At 42.4% G+C, this 19,996-nt stretch overlaps 1 protein-coding gene and 1 non-coding gene across 3 annotated transcripts in view; one reads left to right on the top strand and one right to left on the bottom strand.

Annotated features, from left to right (window-relative positions):
* Positions 1-697: 697 nt before the first annotated feature.
* LOC127205398 (small nucleolar RNA SNORA48) lies at positions 698-839 on the bottom strand. Its single transcript, XR_007832614.1, has one exon. It is a non-coding gene; the product is annotated as a small nucleolar RNA SNORA48 (small nucleolar RNA).
* Positions 840-19,667: 18,828 nt separating this feature from the next.
* Positions 19,668-19,996, top strand: part of Aig1 (androgen induced 1) — a 222,937-nt gene continuing 222,608 nt past the window's right edge. For both annotated transcript variants that reach the window (XM_051164635.1, XM_051164636.1), the window contains exon 1: positions 19,668-19,862. In XM_051164635.1, the coding sequence (XP_051020592.1) occupies positions 19,722-19,862 (141 nt within the window). In that variant the 5' untranslated portion in view covers positions 19,668-19,721. The remainder of the gene's footprint in view (positions 19,863-19,996) is intronic.

A 19,996-nucleotide genomic window follows, 5' to 3' on the forward strand; every position in this document is an offset into this window, starting at 1 on the left:
CCTATGAGGGGTGGGGCAGGCTCTGCATGGCCCCTGGACATCCATGTGGTCTCTGGTGGCTGCCTTGACCAGACCAGAAACATCCCTAAGTTCTTGAGAGGTAATTTGAGGCTAGGACATCAACACTCACCCCTGCCACTGCATAGCCAAGCACCCAAACGTGGCCCTCAGCTGCAGCTGGTGGGGCTGGCCACTCACAACAGGCTACTCCTCTCCACTTTTGAGCCTTCAGTTCCATCTCTCTTAATAATGTTCTAGCTGACCCACTATCTTTCTCTCCCATCTAACTACTACATACATGTACACTGTGGTGGTTCCCACTACAGACTGGCCACCAGGTTGTTGGTCCCCTGGGTGATGTTTTCCTCCACCCTGTGAGCCACTAGGCATGGTGACAAGCAGGTATCTATGGCCCACCTGTGATTATGCGTGGAAGCGGGGGGCAGGTCTGTGGATGACATGTCTGTCTGCAGGCCTCTGTCCGTGTTCCTCCTTCTGCTCAGCCATATGTAGTGGTAGTGCTGGTGGTGTGTGTGGGTGGGGGAGGGGTAGGTGTGTATGGTCCACCTGTGCTGTGGGGGAGGGGTCAGGTCTGTGGGCGTCTTTACTAACCCTTTACCCTGTTGCACGGCAGAACTCAGGTCTCTGTCTGTCTCCCTCCAATGATGCACTGCCTGGATTTGATTTGATTTGATTTTTATGTGTCCTAGGCAGAAAACAGCTTTGGTCACCAAGCCAGGCAACAAGCTAGGATGAACAAAGGATTGCCATCTGCTCTGCCCCTGACTAATATAGGAATACCACCAACAAGGTGTCTCTTGGCCCATTGACAGGGAGCTACATTTACTTTGAATACAATAACATTAACTGGGAAAAAAACTTTAATGCACATGCTAGACAGTTTTATTTCAACTTGACACAAGCTAGAGTTATTTGAAAGGAGGGAACCTGAATTGAGAAAATGCCTCCATATGGTCCAGCTGTAGGCATCTTCTTTTCTTCTTCTTCTTCTTCTTCTTCTTCTTCTTCTTCTTCTTCTTCTTCTTCTTCTTTTATTCCATGTACATTTATTTTATTATACATGCATAATACAAACTACATACAGCAGGGAGAACCATGTGACAATCATGAGTTATATAAATATTACATACATGGTGATTTGGCTATTTGTTTTTGTCAGACTTGAAGTAAACATCTTTGCTATCTTGTCGGGTCTAAATTTCTGAATGAAATTCAATATCTATCATATCTCATCTGTCTTGACTTAAATCTTTTATCTTGATCTAAAAAGATATTAACTCCTAAGCAACTAAACTTGATTGTGAAACTAAACTATCTGGTCTTCAATCTGCCTCAGAGACTTGAGGAGGAATAAAACTTACATGCCTGAATGAGCCAGTAGTGTAGGTTAGCACCTTCCAAAATGAAAAAAATGACTGAGACAGTTTACTGCCTGAACAGTCACCTAACACTCTCTATAAAGTTGGAGCCTCATCTTTGGACTTCTAGCCCAATATCTCTGTCAGACTTATTCATGAGGCAGGAACTATTGAGGACTTGCTTACCCTGTCTTGGTGGAGTTCAGCCATTGACTCTGCCTGCATCTAAGCTGACCATTTTTAGGCAGAATTCTGTTTGTGACAGAAACATGGACATTTTGCCCAGTGGCCTGTTTACATTTGAAGCCAACTCAATAAGGAGGCTCTTTGATGCTCATCATCTTCTTTGAGATTGGCTGGGTGTTGTTAGGAGTTAACTTGTGTTGTCAAAGAAACTTTAGAATAATAAAAACATCTTTAAATGCCGTATTCTGTGGGTCTCTGAGGCTTTTGAGGACCGTATTTAACTATTTTATCTCATATATCTGCAGATTCATATCTATCTGTTAGACTTAGGATATATATTCTTGTGCTAAAATCTGGTATTTGTCATGCCCATGCTTTGCATCAATATACAAAATTCTATACCAATGACTTAGACATAACCTTCATTATAAGTAACAATTAAAGCCTTGAGTTAAGGAGTGGGTTCAATCATCTACCTTTTGTTCTATCCTCCCTCTATATTTCTAATGCCTCTTTCTTTCTTTTCAGCTCCTGTCTCCTTACCTACAGATAAAGGAAAAGAGAGACATCCCTGAATTCAGCCTAGTTTTCTCTCCGTATAAGACAAATAATAACTTAAAGCCACCTCCTGAAGAAAATAAGCATTTGTAGGCATTTTCTTAATCAGTGATTAATGGAGGATGGCCCAATCCCAATCCATTGTGGGTGGTTCTATCCATCCTGGCCTGGTGATTTTGGGTTCTATAAGAAATCAGGCTGAGCAAGCCATGGCGAGGAAGCCAGTAAGCAGCATGCCTCCATGGCCTCTGCATCAGCTTCTGAATCCAGGTTCGTGCCCTGTGTGAGTTCCTGCCCTTACTTCCTTCAATGGCCAACTACCATGTGGAAGTGTAAACCAAATAAACCCTTTCTTCCCCAAGTGTCCTTTGGTCATGGTACTTCATCATAGCCACAGTAACCCTAACTAAGACGATGTGAGAAAGGCAGGACAATGTTAATTTTAAAAATACCACCTTATCATCACTGAAAAGATAGTGTATTCTCTTACTTCTGTCTTTTCTCTCTTGTGACTTTTTCTCCCTCTCTTGCCTCTCTCTTTTTTGTTGTTTTAAAAACAATACTTTATTATTCTCTGACAAGTTCTTACATGTACAATGGGGAGTCCAGGCTAGCTATGAACTCACCGTACAACCGTGGCTAGCCTCAAATCAGTGACAGTTCCTTTGCTTTAGACTACATGTGCTAGGATTTCAGGCAGGAGCTGACATGCTTGGCTTCTCTCCTCTTTCTTTCTTTTTTCTAATAGATACGTCCTTATGCTTACATCTTTGAATTCTTTATATTTTTACATCTACTCCTTGTGATTCGGTTGTGTGCGTGTGTGTGGTATTCATCTTATTACACTGCGTTGAAATTTAAATTTTTTATTAAGCAGCTATAAACACTTTCTAACTCTTATCCTTTAGAGATCACCTAGTTCAAGTCCAGCTTCTGATAAAAAGAGAAGTTGAGGGTCCAGGTATCACGAGGGTGCCCAAGGCAAGCTATGCAATTGCATGTCTTACTAAATAGCAAACTGGCCCGAGATCCAGTGGCCTGTTCCCAGCCAGATGCACACTTTACTGCACAGTGTTGCCCTCACTCTATAAAAAGAACTGTGTTTGCAGAGTTACTTTGAAATTTCCCTTCCTATAAGAAGAAAGACTAGTTTGTGCCAATAGCCATCTCCCTGGACTTTATCAGCCATTGTCCCAGTAGGATGTTGTGACTGGTATTATAACTTCGCTTTATAACATCTTTAAAAGGAAATACTGAGCAAAATTCATTACTCTTCTACTTAGATAAAAGAAAAGCCACTTAATAATTTATAAAAAAAAAAAAACCAACAGAATTTACTACCATATGGATTTTGCCCTATCAAATTCCATCTTCCAATTACATATATGCTCTAAAATTTTAAGAGTATCAACATCAGTGTTTTTTAAATCCTCTCTCCAAAGAGTTATAAAACAGTAAAGGAAATGAAATTTGTTAGTGTTGAAGTGCTATGAAGTGCTATGAAGATCTATGGTCATGTGCATAGAAAGACATACTTTCTTACTTAGCATGTGTGATTGGTTTCTTCCAGCAACCTTCTATGAGGACATTTTTCCTTCTATTGCAAGTGCTCAGTGTTCCAAGAGAATCACCCAAGTTTATTCTAATGTGTTTTTCCTTTCTGTCCAAGTTCATGTTCTGCCACACCAGAGCTGTGTTCCAGTGTTTTTAGATGCTTCTGTCATCATTTCCTTCTGCCTACACCATCAGCTCCAGTCTATAGCTGGTTTTACCCATCAGCCTCTGGTGTCATCTCACACTGCCTTTTGTGTTAGCTTCCGGATGGTTCGATTAACAATGAAAATGTAAACAAGAGTGATAATAACTTGATAAGGTAGAGGATTTCTAGGCATGTTTTTCTGGGTTTGTTTGTTGGGGTCCCTGATTTGCTACGGTCTTGGGTTTGTGGGTGGGCTTGGTGACTCTCTGGCGCCACACACTGGCAATTCAATCACTGGCAAAGTCCTCGCTACTTCCCATGAGTCTTTGCAGCAGATAATCTCAGAAACAGTGGAGAGTCTCTGTGAGATGTTTACTTTATTTCCTTTTCTGAGGAAGATTCAGACGTAGATGGAGGTAGGGAACTGGATGGAGAAGGGGTGAGGAGGGTAAAAGGAGTGGAGATCAGGTGCTGAGAGATGGAGGAGGGATAGGACCTGAAGAGAACAGAAATCAGTTCAGGGTGAGGGGCAGCTCTAGTACAAGAGAGGTTCCGAAGAGTCTTGGAGGGTGACCCTAGATGACACTCCTAGCGGGGGCGGGGTGGACAGGGTGTAAAAAAACATAAAGTTGCCACCTCCTGTAGCCAGGTGGAACTTCCAGTTGAGAGAGGACACCAACCCACCCAAAACACCTCCCACCCAAATTTGTCTGGCCTACAAGAAGTATAGGCATTAAGACGGAGCAGAGATGGAGGGAATGGCAAATTAGCAACTGGTCCAACTTGAGATCTACCCCATGGGAGAGAGCCAAGACCTGTGACTATTAATGATTCTCTGCTATGCTTGTAGACAGAAACCAAGCATAACTATCTTCTGAGAGGCTTCACCCAGTAGCCGATGGAAACCGTTGCTGAGACCTACAGCCAAACAATAGGCAGAGCTTGTGGAGTTTTGTGGAAGAGTGGAAGGAAGGAACGAATGAGGGAGCCTGTGAGGTCAAGGACACCACAAGATGGCTTACAGAGTAAGATAACCTGGGTCCATGGGGGCTCACAGAGACTGAACCACTAACCAAAGAGCATGCGTGGACTGGGCTTAGACCTTCTACACACAAGTGTAGAAGTGCAGCTTGGTCACCATATTGGGTCCCCTAACAATGAGAGTAGGGGTTCTCTAACTCTTGACTGCCTCTGGATCCCTTTCCCCTAGCTGGGCTGGCTTGTCTGGCCTCAGTGGGAGAGGATGCACTCAGTCCTACTGCAACCTGAGGTGTCACAGTGGGTTGGCTGTAAAGTGCATAAATAAATAAATAGATAAATAAATAAGTCTATGAAGAGGATCATGTAAATGTTACAAATATCTTGTACATTGACTGCAGAGCTCTTTATGGAACTCTGATAAAGAGAAAGTACACTTCATTCTGTCTTGAACTTGCATGGACTCTTGAGCAGGAGAATGACGTAACCAGGAAAGGTATAACCAGGCAAGTCCAAAGGTGGCCATGGAAATGATCATAAGACCATAAGTTGACTTCCTCAGATGATTTCTTCATTGGGTTATTAAAGTTCTAATAGCTTTACTTTGCATATCTGACAAATTGTGGAGAGATTCTTTGGTGGGCCAAATGAAAACCCCTAGTGGTCTGTCTCCAGAACTTGAGCACATGGTAAATTCTACAGCCAGGTAAAGTTAAGAGTAGTAACCAGCTGGCTTTAAAGTAGGAAGTTTACCTCAGCTTACCCATCACGACCTGATATCTCCACTCTCATTATCTCAAGGATGAGGATGCACTCTTGTTCTCAGAACTAACTTCTTGATGATAATGTTGTTGCTTTTCTAACTCTATTAGTGACTGCCCTGTATATCACAAGCAGTGCATCCCGCTCTCCCACCCCTCCTGCTTCCTCTTCCTCTTTTTCCTTGTGTTATGTGCAGTCCAGACTGCCCTGCAATTCTTTCTTCTCCAGACTACCCTCCAAGTGCTGAGACTGTGTGTGTCACCACATCCTGCTTGTGTGTCATGCTCTACTTTTACTCCTTCGCAGTTACTCTAAGAGTCTTAGCCATTCGCTCCGTTTGTCCCTTTCTGTTCTCTTATGGCAGTGCTTCTCAACCTTACTAATGCTGCAACCCTTTAATATAGTTCCTCAGGTTGTGATGACCCCTCACCCCAACCATAAAATTACTTTTTGTTGCTACTACGTAACTGTAATTTTGCTACTGTTATGAGTTGTAATGCAAATATCTGTGTTTTCCAATGGTCTAAGGCAAGCCCTGTGAAAGCGTTTGCCATTCGACCCCAAAATGGTTGCAACCTACAAGGTAAGAACCACTGTCTTATGGCATGACTGATATACATTCTGCTTCCATATATGTGCTCAATTCTATATTATATTACCATTTTGTCTTCTTGTTTATAGATACTTCAGCATTTCCCCACCCCCACTCTTGTCATTCGCTTCTTAATTTTGATACTCCCAATTCTCCATGCTTTCTTTTGACAGTTGAACTCCTTTCCACATTCCAGGCAAGTCCACAGGTGGAGATGGAAGTGATCATAAGATCCTCCAGAAGAGGAGACTTAACACCAGTAGGACTGGCACTGGTTTCTCCATAGGAATCACAGGAGCAAGAAGCCATAATAGCTCTGTCTTGAGAGACTGGAAAGAACCAACAGCCAGCTTATATATATAGCCAGATCATGGAAACAGCCTAAGGGTCCCTCATGAGAAGAATGGATAAAGAAACTGTGGTACACTACTCAGCTATTAAAAACAAGGAATTCCCAAAATTTGTGGATAAATGGATTGAGCTAGAAATTATCATAATGAGTGAGTTAACCCAGAAGCAGAAAGACTCAAATGGTATATACTCACTTATATCTGCATACTAGCCCAAGGGGCATGTCCCACGAAAGCCTTCACTTACCAGCAAACTGGGACAGAGGGGAGGACATCCTATTGGGACTCTAGATGAGAGAAGCATGGGAGAACAGCAAAGTAGAAGGATCCAGAGGGTCCTAGAAACCTACAAGTAGAACATTATGATAGGCAGATTTGGGCCCAGGGGTCCCGCTCAAACTAAGGCACCAGCCAAGGACAATACAGGAGGTAAACTTTAAACCCCTACCCAGATCTAGCCAATGGTCAGAACAGTCTCCATACTTGAGTAGAGAGTGGGATATGACTTTCTCACGTACTCTGGTGCCTCACATTTGACCATGTCCCCTGGAGGGGGAGACCTGGTGGCACTCAGAGGAAGGACAGCAGGTTACCCAGAAGAGACTTGATACCCTATGAGCATATACAGGGGGAGGTAATCCCCCTCAGGAACAGTCATGGGGGGGGGGATAAGGGGAAAATGAAAGGGAGGGAAGAATGGAAGGACACAAGGGATGGGATAACCATTGAGATGTAACAAGAATAAATTAATAATAAAAAAATAGAAAAAAGAAAACAACAGCTCAAAAATTAAAAGTAAGGTGGACAGGAAACAAACAAACAAACAAACAAAAACAGAAACAAAAACAAAAACAAAAACAAAAACAAAAAAGAAAAGAAAATACAGGCGGGCCTTCCTCCAACACCTCACACTCTATTCTGTTACACTTTGCTTATTTTTACTGATATATTTCTAGTTCATAAGTCTTGTGTTGACTAGTGTCTAATAGACTATTTGAATCTGGGTTGGTAAATTTGATTTGAAATGCTTTACCTTTATAATTTATAATTTACAGGGAAAAAAAGATAGAACAACTCCCACATGCTTTCATTCAGATTCCCCAGATTCATTGTCCAGTAGATGGAATTTAGTTCCCATCACCCACATGGTGGCTAACAGCTGACTGTAAATGCTGGTCCAGGGTACCCAGTGCCCTCTTTTGCTATTTATGAGTTCCAGTAACACACATATATATGCAGGCAAATGACACATGCACATAAATGAAATAAAACAAAAGGAAAGAAGGAAGGAAGAAAGGAAAAAACAAAGAAAGGAAGAACAAAACAAACAATGAAAAGCTGTAACTATTAAAAAAGGCATCAAATAACCACCTTTCATCCCTAGATTGGCTAAGAGTCGCCATGTCATCATATCTGGCTCATCCCTTACCCTTGGGCAATTATAACCATGTGCCTTTTCACCATTTATCCAAGGCACATGTGGACCAAGCACAGCTGCTAACATCAGCCAATCAGAACAGTGTGTCAGACTCCCTGGACAAAGCAGAATTCCCATGTAGTGGAGACCACATATGCTACAGAATATTTTCCCTTCCGTTGTCTAAACATATTTTCCAGCATCATAACCTAATTACGCTCTCATGGTTTCATGCTTTATTTGTTAAATTGTTTTGTTTTCTATCATTGCTAAAATAATCATTTTTATTTTATTGTAATGCACCAAAAAGTACTGTTCATAGATTACAAGTAGTGAGAACACACACAGACACACACAGACACACAGACACACACACACACACACACACACAAGCACACAACAGTTACTTCACTTTTGAAGAACATATAACATGATCATTAGTAGGGGAAATAATATAAAACACAGTCAAAATGTGTTTTGTATATAATACAAGAAAGTAATACTGTAGAAGGTAGCCAGGTAGGAGCATGATAGCAGTGATAAAAATGATGTTGCGTGGATGACAGTGTCTGCCTTTCATGCAAAGATATTTGGCATGATCCTAAATAGTTTTTCTTTTCTTTTTTTAATGATGGAGAGAGGGGATAATTGACTAGAGATAAATACTATTTTATTTGCATCAAGGTTATAAATAACTATTATAAAAATCCTTTGAAAAGCATTGCTCTAAAACTTATTCATGTGGAATGGTGCTAAGTTGGATCAAAAGTATTCTAAAGTCACTAACCATGAGAGCAAAATAGCTCGAAGTGAATTGTTTCAGGTGTTGACAAAAATACTCATCAACCTATGAGGCTTTATACAGAAAAATTATTATTTAGAATTGAACAAAGATATCTCTGAAGACAGACAGTACTCACTGACAGCTACCTCACGTAAGGATTAGACACTTAAGTGAAGGGCGTCCTCGTTAGTCCCTCCTGTGCAGATGATGCTGGTTATGCTGGAAGGACCAAGGGAAGAGATTGTCTGGACATTAGGAGAAGATGCCAACGTTTTGTTTACTGCAAGGTAAAAGTGTTTGATGGCTGGAAAAGGGCCATGCAAAGTAGGCACTTTTGTAGTGTTCCAGGCAGAGCTGGCCCTTGGGAGATAGGTAGAATTTTAGCAGATGGAGAAGGTACTATGTATGAGTCATTGGTTGCCTCAGGGGCACAGGAAAGCAAGTCACTGAGTTGGATGGAAAAGCAAGCATTCTGATGTTACTGGAATGCGTGGTTGTTTAAAAGTGGTGCAAGCAATGAAGGTGAAACTTGGGTTATAGAAGCTAACCTGCGGAAGGGTGTTAGTTGACATTCTAAGGGAGTGAGGTTCCCCAAAGGCTATGGTGAAGCTGCAATGTTAGCGAAGTGATTTGTTCTATGTGTTTAGGTGGTGACAAGGGCAACATGGAGATGCTAACTTGTAATCAGGAAAATCAGTTGGAGGCTTTAAGACAGCAGTGGTTGAGCTAGAAACAAAAGTTCCTCTTTGAAAAGTGCCGCAGAGAACAGCCAACCAACACTGACTCTTGGTTGGATGTTGTGGCAGAAATGCGTAGTGGTATCCCAACAGCTTTTTTACTCCCCTCCATTTGTTGGCTAGAGCTGTCCTATCAATGTGTCTATGTGACTGAAGCAACACTTTTTTCTCTGTTGGGGAGACTATAAATACACAGTTCAGGTGCCAAGGGGGTTGCTTTTTTTTCCTAAAGGCTGAAAGAATGGATACCATACCTTTCTCCTAGCTTTGGAAATTAATCTTGACACTCATTAGATTGTCATCAATCTAGTCTCCACTCCTGTATTCACGTGATGCTCACTCTGTGTGCTTTTTTTTCCCCATGAAGATACCAGTCAGGCTGTATTAGAAGGCTACCCTATTCCAACATAGCACCATCTTAAAGTAATTATAGCTGTGACAATCTTGTTACCAAATGAGGTCACTTTTGAGGGTACCAGCAATTGGAACTTTGATACAGTTCTTTGAGAGATACCTGTCCAATTTACAACGCTTGCCCCATGTGTTAATGAATTCCTACTTTGGGCTTGGGCCTGTGTCTACCCAAAATGTAGACTTGTTTTCTGAATTAGGGCCACATGGGTGAAGGAAGGCTATTGAGGCCAAACTGGAAGTTACATGTCTTCCAGAGCAAACCTTCTTTAAGGAAAAGTGCACTGCCACAAAAGTTCATCGCAGCCTTCACTCCCTGGCCAGCCTTCATCCACATGGTCACAGGTAAGAAAAAGAGCTTCCATCTTGAGTGATCCATTTTCATGTCTCCCTTCTTCTTGTATCAAGAAATCGGGTTGCCATCTGTGTTCATGTTAGTTGTAACTTTACAAGAGGGGGGCTACTGCATATGTAGGAGGGACTGCAAGATTCTGTTGATACCTGTTAACCCAAGAGCTTAAAGGCTGACCCGGACATTGTTAACTGTGGCTTACTGGTTGACTGTAGCATGTGGGTGCATCTTTATTTTGTCTGATACCATGCTATGGTTTTTGATATGTTCTGAACTCCCCTGAAGCTCATATTGAAATATGATTGCTCTTGTGGTGTTGTTGGGAGTGGGGCTCTTAAGAGGTGGTGTAGATGTCTGAATACTTGGTCCTGTTTGGGGAGGTTTTGTAGATACAGCCTTGCTGGAGGGAGTATATTGCCAGGGGCAGGCTTTGAGAGTTTAAAGACTCTTACCTTTCCTAGTTTGTCCCCTCTACTCAGGTTTGTGGTTCAAAATGTGAGTCCTCACCTTCTGCTCCAGCCACCAACCCTGCCACCTGCTGCTGCTGCTATGCCACTGTAGGTTCTAGAACCCTCTGGAACCACAGGCCATATAAGCTTTTCCTTCCATAAGTTGCCTTGGTCATGGTGTCTCATCATACCCATTGATAAGCAACTAATAGAGATGGTTAGTTACAGATGTAACTAATACACATGATTGGCTTTCACGTGGAAATTGTGGGGTACTAAAGGAATGAGTGCCTGTGTTTGCCTGTCCTACTTTTCTACCTTATTGTGAAATGGCATGAGACTTCATCAGAAGCTTTTGTCTGATCACTGTCTTCCAGCTTCTAGAACATGAACTAACCTTCTTTCTTTTACTAATTACTCATGTTAGATGCTTTGGTACAGCAATGGAAATTGAATCAAAATATACAGTATCTTAAAAAAAAAAACAACTAAATTATAATTCTACTAATGAGTAAATAGTATATCCTCTAGCTTTCATAGACCAATCAATGTCCTATTACTTACACTTAGCTTTTCTTAGTTATGATACATACCCGGTCTCTGAATAATAGGCATTTAAGGTATCTAAATATGTTTTTTTTTAAATTTTCCAATTAAATTTATTTCTAAGTGATCCAGAAAGGGACAAAATGTCAATGGGATATTGTGTGATATCTTCATGCATATGTGCATGGTATAATTAGGTTAAACATAGTTACCTTCTCAAATATCCATCACTTCCTTTTAACTTTTAAAGTGTTTGTACAGCACTTAAGAAGCTGAAAGGATTCCCTGAAAGGGATGCAGTACTCGTATATGCTACTTAGGGCATGTCTTCATTTGAATTTTATTGCTGTGAAGAGATACCTTGACCAAGGCAGACATGGTGCTGAAGGAGCTGAGTGTTCCACATCTTGATCCACAGGCAGCCAGGAGGAGACTCTGTACTGCACTGGTGTACTCAAAGCTATGCCTCCACAGTAGCACACTTTCTCTAACAAGGCCTCACCTCCTCCTAATAGTGCTCCACTCCTTGTGGCCAAGCATTCAAACACATGAATCTACAGGAATCATACCTATTCAAACCACCATATTCCACTCCCAGGCCATAAGCTTGTAGCCATAGCATAATGCAAAATACATTTAGTCCAACTTCAAAAGTCCCAAAAGTTCAAAGTCTCTTCTGAAATTCATGCAATCTCTTGACTGTAATCCCTATGATAGCAAACAAACAAAACAAAAAACCAAAAATCACATACTTCCAACATACTATGGCTCAAGATATACATTACCCTTCCAAAACATAGGGAAGGGAGCATAGTGATGAAATACTGGACCAAAACAAGACTGAAAACAGCAGGACACACTCTAAACTCTGTATCCCTACGTCTGATGTCAAAGTGCTCTTCAGATCTCCACCTCCTTTCAGCGTTGTTGACTGCAACACTTTTCTTTCTCTTGGGCTGTAACATGACCCCCTTGTTCAATTACATCTTTACCAGCTTTATGTTTTCAATGACATTCTTTACTGCCTAAGCTTGGCTGTTCTGGAACTTGCTCTGTAGACCAGGCTGGCCTTGAATTCAGAGATCTGCATGCCTCTGTCTCCTGAGTACTGGGATTAAAGATGCGTACCACCACCCCTGAGCCTAAGATTTTTTTTGTTTTTGTTTTTGTTTTTCGAGGCAGGGTTTTTCTGTGTAGCCTTGATTGTCCTGTACTCGCTTTGTAGACCAGGCTGGCCTTGAGCTCACAGCAATCCGCCTGCCTCTGCCTCCCCAAGTGCTGGGATTAAAGGCATGTGCCACCATGTCTGGCTGAACCTAAGATTTTTAAAAATTCCTTTTCATTATAGATTTTTATAAGCAGGGCCACTATGCCTCAAGATCTGGATTAAAGGCATGTATGGATCTGAACCAAAAACATGTGTCATCCGACCTGAAGATCCGGATCAAAAGCCTGTCTCTTCCTGCCTCAAGATCTGGATAACATGTGCCCTCCATTTCTGGATTGTAGTTCATTCCAGATATAATCTAGTTGACTACTGAGAACAGCTGAGTGACAGTTCTGGTCTCAAGTTCTTATATACTTCACATGATGAAATAAAACTGTGATTTCTGTGACACTCATGGGCAGGGTGTTTAGCTAGCAGAGCACTCACTCTAGAATACTTCAAGAGATCTCTCTTACCAGTCATCATCATCCACCTAAGGAGCTTATAAATTTGTACATTCTAACAGCTGTGTCTTCCCTGAACACATTTCTGGTGGTATAAATCTGACCCTCACCTCACCATGTCTCTAGCGATACTGTAGCTTAAGAGACATGCACTCTGGAGTCCTCAGAATCTTTCTGTCTGCCTCTAACATGGCGGGTAGAATTTATGAATACTACAAAGAGGACAGTTCTTTTTGAGGAGGAAACAATGCAGTCAATGCATGTGTAATCTGGGTCACCAGTAAGCCATCCACATGGGTGGATGAGAACAGGAAGTCTACCTCCGAAGTCTCAAGTCACTGTGAGATGCCATGGCCTTAAATACCAAGGCTCTCTAAAAGACCTGGGAAATGGATGTGTATATGTGTGGCATTTCCAGTGGAGTCGGAAGCACTGGCCACTGAGTGAGGGGGAAGTTTCCAACCCCCACGAAGGCATCCAGTGACTCATAATTAGCCCACACACTGTTTTTTTCTAAAGTGTTGAAACAGTTCTCCAAGGAGTTCTTGGCCTTTAGAAATCTCATGCCTTCTTGACAGCAAACAGCCCATCTGTAGGTCAGCAAGTCTGCTCTAGCCAGCAGCAGCAGTGCAAGCACTGGTGCTTATTAAGAACATAAGCAAAACCATTTTGTGTTGCTTGAAAAGTGATTTGCATCACCTGAAAACCGGTTTGTGTGATCTGGATTAATATAACACTTGTAAGATGTGTAAAGGAGCCAGGCAGAAACCAGCTCTGATATGAACCAAGCTCAAAGCAGGCTCTGATGTGTTGAGAAACCAACCCCAGAGTGGCCCCGATATGTTAATGAATCAACCCTAAGCCTTAAGCCCTGATAGTACAAACCTAAGGCGTACTGGAACAATACAAAAATAAGTGGAATTTTGGAGGCTACCCCTTAGGCTGGCTCTGTTTTGCTCCCTAGGCACAGCATCTCAGGCCTCTGCACTAATCCCCATCAGCCAAGGGGCTTTGAGATTGACCACTGGGTGATTTTGGCTCCAGCAACCACTGAGTTTCTGGCACCGCTCCTGAGTTCACACATGTCGCCATCTGATGCTCTTAAGGACCTTCTGGAACTCCCAGCAGTGTCATCTGCTTTGCTTGCCACAGCTAAAGCACTGAACTTGCTCCCTAAGTGCTCTCTTGAGAGAGGATTCCCCAGTGAAGCCTGCAGCATTTCCTGCCCTAGGGTTCCCGTTTGTTGAGATGTCTGTTTACAAATGAGACCTACCATAATTTTTATAATAGCATGGTATTGGACGGGATGTTTGTGTGAATAAGCTGAGCATTTGTGAAAGGCAAATCTTGTGTGGAGTTCCTAATTGCTGAGCGTACCTCACAGCCTGCTGCCATGCCCTTCACAGTACTCAATGTTCATTTGGCTCATAACTGGGGAAAAACTCTTACAGCTTAGTAGGAAAAAAATATGATTAATTAAGTGCATTGGGCCTTCATGTTTGTATTCGGGTCTTTTACAAACACTATATTTAGCTTCAAACGTAGGAAAAGAGTACATTTTATTTTGGCTTACTTCCTTTTTCTCCACTTTTTCCAGTTGACCGCCGGGGCAGAAGTAGTCTTCTTGACACCTCAATTCATGCTAACATGCATGCACAGGTGCGTGTGCACTGAAGAGATGGCTCAGTACTTACCAGTTCATACTGCTTTTACAGAGGGTCTGAGTTCAGTTCCCATTGCTCGTGTTGGGCCGCTCACAACTTCTTGTATCTCCAGCTCCAGGGCATCTAGTGTTCTCTCTTACCTCCTTGGCATTTATACACATACACACACACACCTACAAAATGAAATTAAAGAAAATAAGTGTACATGTTAGGTTATAAAAGCACCGCTTCTTAGTTGGTTTTAAGCTGTAAATAGCCTTAAAAACTGGATTTTCCAGTTGAAAGTGCAGACCTTCTACAGACTGCATTAATCGTACTTAAAATATTGGGAGTTTCTAGACATCCCAAACTGGGGGAAAATCTAGACCAGACATGAAATGACCATATGATGTGGTGCCATGTAATTATTAAATATGATTTATTTTAGTTTTGCTTTTATGACTTCTTACATATTTTAAATTAGAGAAAGTTTTAATTAGTGTTAATAGGAAGATGATGGCCTACACTTTTAATCTAAGCTCTTGGGAGTAAGAGCCAGGTGGATCTCTATTAGTTCAAGGCCAGCCTGGTCTATAGAGTGAGTTCCAGGACAGCTAGGGCTACACAGATAAACACTGCCCAGAAGATCTAAAAAATAATATAAATAAATAAATAAGTAAATGAATGAATGAATAAATGAATGAAAGGTATTGTTTAGGATGCAAATTTTTATATAGATTATGTCACATCCAGTTGACTGTTGGTTTTGTAAAGAGTGGCAGGGAGAAGTAAAAATATTCAGTGGTTATAGTTTATATTTTTTATAATTGTAATATTGTAAATATGATACTTTTATAATGAGGGAAAAAGTTGTATATCAAATATTTCAAATTTTGTCATTGGCAGTTTTCTTTTGGGCAAATAGAACATTCAAACAAGTATTTTGTTGTTTTGTTTTCGAAGGAGTGTTTTAAACCTCTTTTAATAGGCTTGTTTTTATTATCTTGATATTTGTTAACCATGGTGAAATGATTTCCTATTTTCTTCTTTTTTATTATATTTTTATTAATTTATTCATATTACATCTAAATTATTATCCTATCCCTTGTATCTTCTCGTTCCTCCCTCCCTCCTGCTTTCCCCCTATTCCCCTCCCCTATGTCTGTGACTGAGGGGGACCTCCTCCTCCTCTATATGATCATAGGGTATCAAGTCTCTTCTTGGTAGCCTGCTATCCTTCCTCTGAGTGCCACCAGGCCTCCCCATCAAGGGGATGTGGTCAAATATGGGGCACCAGAGTACGTGTGAAAGTCATACCCCACTCTCCACTCAACTGTGGAGAATGTCCTGTCCATTGGCTAGATCTGGGTAGGGGTTTGATGTTTGCTGCACGTATTGTTCTTGATTGGTGCCATAGTTTGAGCAAAACCCCTGTGCCCAGATCTGTCCATTATAATGTTCTTATAGGTTTCTAGGATGCTCTGGATCCTTCTATTTCCCCATTCTCCCATACTTGTCTCACCTAGAGTTCCAATAGGATGTCCTCACATCTATCCCAATTTCCTGGTAAGTGAAGACTTTCATAGGACCAGCCCCTTGGGCTAGTGTTCAATTATAAGTGAGTATATACCATTTGAGTCTCTTTGCTTCTCGGTTAACTCACTCATTATGATCATTTCTAGTTCCCTCCATTTGTCCACAAATTTCAGGATTTCCTTCTTTTTAATAGCTGAGTAGTATTCCATAGTGTAAATGTACCACAGTTTCTTTATCCATTCTTCTCATGAGGGACACTTAGGCTGTTTCCAGGTTCTGGCTATTATGAATAAGGCTGCTATGAACATGGTTGAGCATATGTCCTTATTGTGTGCTGGAGCATCTTCTGGGTTCTCAGAAAACTGGGAATAGAGCTTCTTCAAGACCAAGCTATTCCACTCCTTGGATTTCCTATTTTTTAAAGTGAGACATATGGCATAATCCCTGACTGAGCTTCTGATTTATGATAATATCAATCTCTAATTTTTAGACATTTGATCGCTGTTGTTCACATTGAGAGAATTTCTGTCATGCCCGAGCCTCTTAACTTTTACCTATATGGTATGTATAAATATGAAGGAGTAGATGACTTGTTTAAACATTAAAAAAACTGTCAGAAAATGCTTATTTAATGCTAATTCAGAGTCCAAAATATGCATGATCATTAATTATTGTAAGGACCTGTTGCTGGACTTTCATCTTGGGTTTCAAAACAAAGCAAGACCTCTAGGTAAGTGGCTTCTTAGAACAGAACATAAGGGAGACACCGTGGATCCTGCCATTTCCAAAATTAGCATGTAGTATAATCATCACACACACACACACACACACACACACACACAGGCTGACACGCACACAGGCACACATGCACACACACATGCAGAGGCACACACACACGCACAGAGGCACACAGGCACACATGCACACACACATGCAGAGGCACACACACACTCACAGAGGCACACAGGCACACATGCACACACACATGCAGAGGCACACACACACGCACAGAGGCACACAGGCACACACACACATGCACAGGCACAAATACACACATGCACACAGGCGCAAATAAACACACACACACACACACACACACACACACACACACACACACACACACAGAAAGAGATTGTGCCAGTTTTCAGAAGTACTTACAGAACAGTACCTTCGGGTCTCACATTGAAAACTCTAAGGTAACTGGAAACTAAGAGACAGCACTGCCGTTTTCTCTGGTTGTCTCTCTTTGTTTACTGCACTCATGAAACCAAGTGGGCAAGGCTGGTTTTCCTCCTTTCACCTCAGTAGTTGTGCAGGAGGTAAAAAAGGGAATAATGTGACACTCTGACATTTCTTCCATGCAGTGAGCCTGGCACTCTTGAAATCCAAGTGGAATCATGTAAATACCAGTGAATAATCGGCTTCATAGGAGGAACCGCATTTTGAGTGAAGTTTAAAATCCATGCCATACCACCCCTGATACGTTGAAAATACAATGAATAATCAGATTACTATAGCCTGATGGAGAATCCCTGTAAACCATGACTAGGATATGAACTAAGATGCAGAGTGAGAATCCCAAACATGGTAAGAAACTATGATCAAGAGTCTCAAAAACCAGAGCCTGGCATTCTTATAAAACATGATTTAAGACAAGGTTTATGCAAAATGTTTCATTATTAAAAACATAAAGTCATCTCACCATGATTAGCAAATCAAGATAATGAAGGTAAACCTGTTAAAATAGCTTCAAAATACCCCTCTGGGGGAAAAAACAGCAGAACCCTTGACTTGATGTCATAGTGTTTATTTAAAAATTGTCCACAGCAAACTTTTAAACAGCTTTATTAAAAATAACACTTTAGTTTATAATTACGGGGGAGAAGACATCTTATGAACTACTTTCTAAAATATAAAGTAAGAGGGTTGTATGCAACTTAGAAATATCACACCACTTTACAAATCTTCATTAAGACCTGGGTGAGATTGACAGGTCTTCAATAAATTCAAATTTTCTTGCAATCATATGAACATTCAGCAAGGCATCTCTCTCTCTCTCTCTCTCTCTCTCTCTCTCTCTCTCTCTCTCACACACACACACACACACACACACACACACACACACACACACACACACCTGGCTCTAACATGAAGATGAGCATCCAAATTCTGAGTGGAGAATGTTTTTATGCTAGTAATATCATCTTGTGGCTTCAGTTTCTTTCAGCATATTTATGACAATTAAAAAAGACCTAGTGGCTCTTTTCTCTGTTTGATTGAAAAACTTCAGGAGTACAAGCCAGACTTGCTTGCTTCTTTCTGCCTCTGAGACTATGCTTGCCCTGCCACCTTCCCCCAACACCCTCTGACTCAGAGACTATTTGAGGAGGACACCTGTTTTGAATGGATCCACAGGAAATACCTATGTGGTCTTCTCATAACCGGATCCTTTATCTGGTTGGTTGAAACATGATCATGATTTTTAAAAAATATTTTTAAAAACCCTTCTCTGCCCGCAGACTGTTGCAACTTCTCTGTGACCACATTTACTGGAAGGCTGAGGGAATCCAGTTTAGATTTACGTTGCTCCCATTGAGGTCTGGTACCGTACTATAAGGGGGGGGGGGCGGGGGAATGTCGAAGTGCAAAAGGAATTTTAACCCTGAAAGACTTGTATTAAATCACACATGCGTGGGTGAGATTTACATCCTCTGGGTGGTTTGGCTTTCAAACGGAATGTAGTCTCACAGCAGTAGTGGCACTCATCACAGATTTCTATTTATAAAACTTGCCCTGATCAGTGAACTAGCACAACTGGTAAGGGCGCTTGCTGTTAAGCCTCATGGCTTGAGTTCGGGGCCCCACATTGTGGAATGAGCGAATACACCAGCTGTCCTCTAGCCTCCACACTTGTCCTGTGGTACAGGTACACACACACACACACACACACACACACACACACACACACACGCACACACACACACACACACACGAAAAATAAACAAACAAAAAACAACAAAAAAAAACCTTTTTAAAAGAATGTGTTCAAAGCTCATGTTTTATTTTTTTTTACATATTGATAAATAAAACTTTATGGAATTTATAAGGGGTTTCACCGTCATAAATGCGCATCAGCGTTAAATCCTCAACTGAATCCTAACTAATGGTTGTGTGTGTGTGTGGGGGGGGGAGCTGCGTGTAGGTTTACTCGCTCTGACCCCAGCGGGTGTCATGGCAGCGAGCATCTCTCCAGCCAGCACCTGCTGCCGCCTGGATGCGGAGTACTGTCCGGTTCTTCCCGTCTGGCCCTCGGTCTCCCGGGCGGCGTTCTCATTATACCGGCCGGGGGCGGACCTCGTGGACCGCCTAGGGGGCGCCAGGCCCGGGCCGCGAACGCAGCTGCAGAATGACGTAGATGACGCCAGAGATGACACCAAGCCGCCAGCCCGCCCGCCCGCCTTCGTCCTCCGCACTCCCGCCCCGCCCGCGCAGGTTGCCGGTGCGCTCGCGGCAGCGTCCGTCCCCCGGGACGCGCCCCGCCTCCCGTGCTCCGCCCCTTGCCGCGCCGCGCCGCGCCGCGCCGCGCCGCGCCCCCGGTTCCCACGGCGCCCGGCACCGCCAACCAGTCCGTTCGCCTCCCAAGCAGTCAGGCTGGGCCAGGCCGCGCGAACATGGCGCTTGTCCCCTGCCAGGTACTGCGGGTAGCCATCCTGCTGTCCTATTGCTCCATTCTGTGCAACTACAAGGCCATCGAAATGCCCTCGCATCAGACCTACGGGGGGAGCTGGAAGTTCCTGACCTTCATAGATCTGGTAAGGCCGTTGGCTGTCCTGTTCTTCCACCGTCCAGCCTGCACGCTGTGTGTTGTGTGTGTGTGTGTGTGTGTGTGTGTGTGTGTGTGTGTGTGTGTGTGTGTGTGTGTGTGTGTGTGTCTGACTACAGTACC

Source organism: Acomys russatus, chromosome 21 (genome assembly GCF_903995435.1).
Source record: "Acomys russatus chromosome 21, mAcoRus1.1, whole genome shotgun sequence".
Lineage (NCBI taxonomy): Eukaryota > Metazoa > Chordata > Mammalia > Rodentia > Muridae > Acomys > Acomys russatus.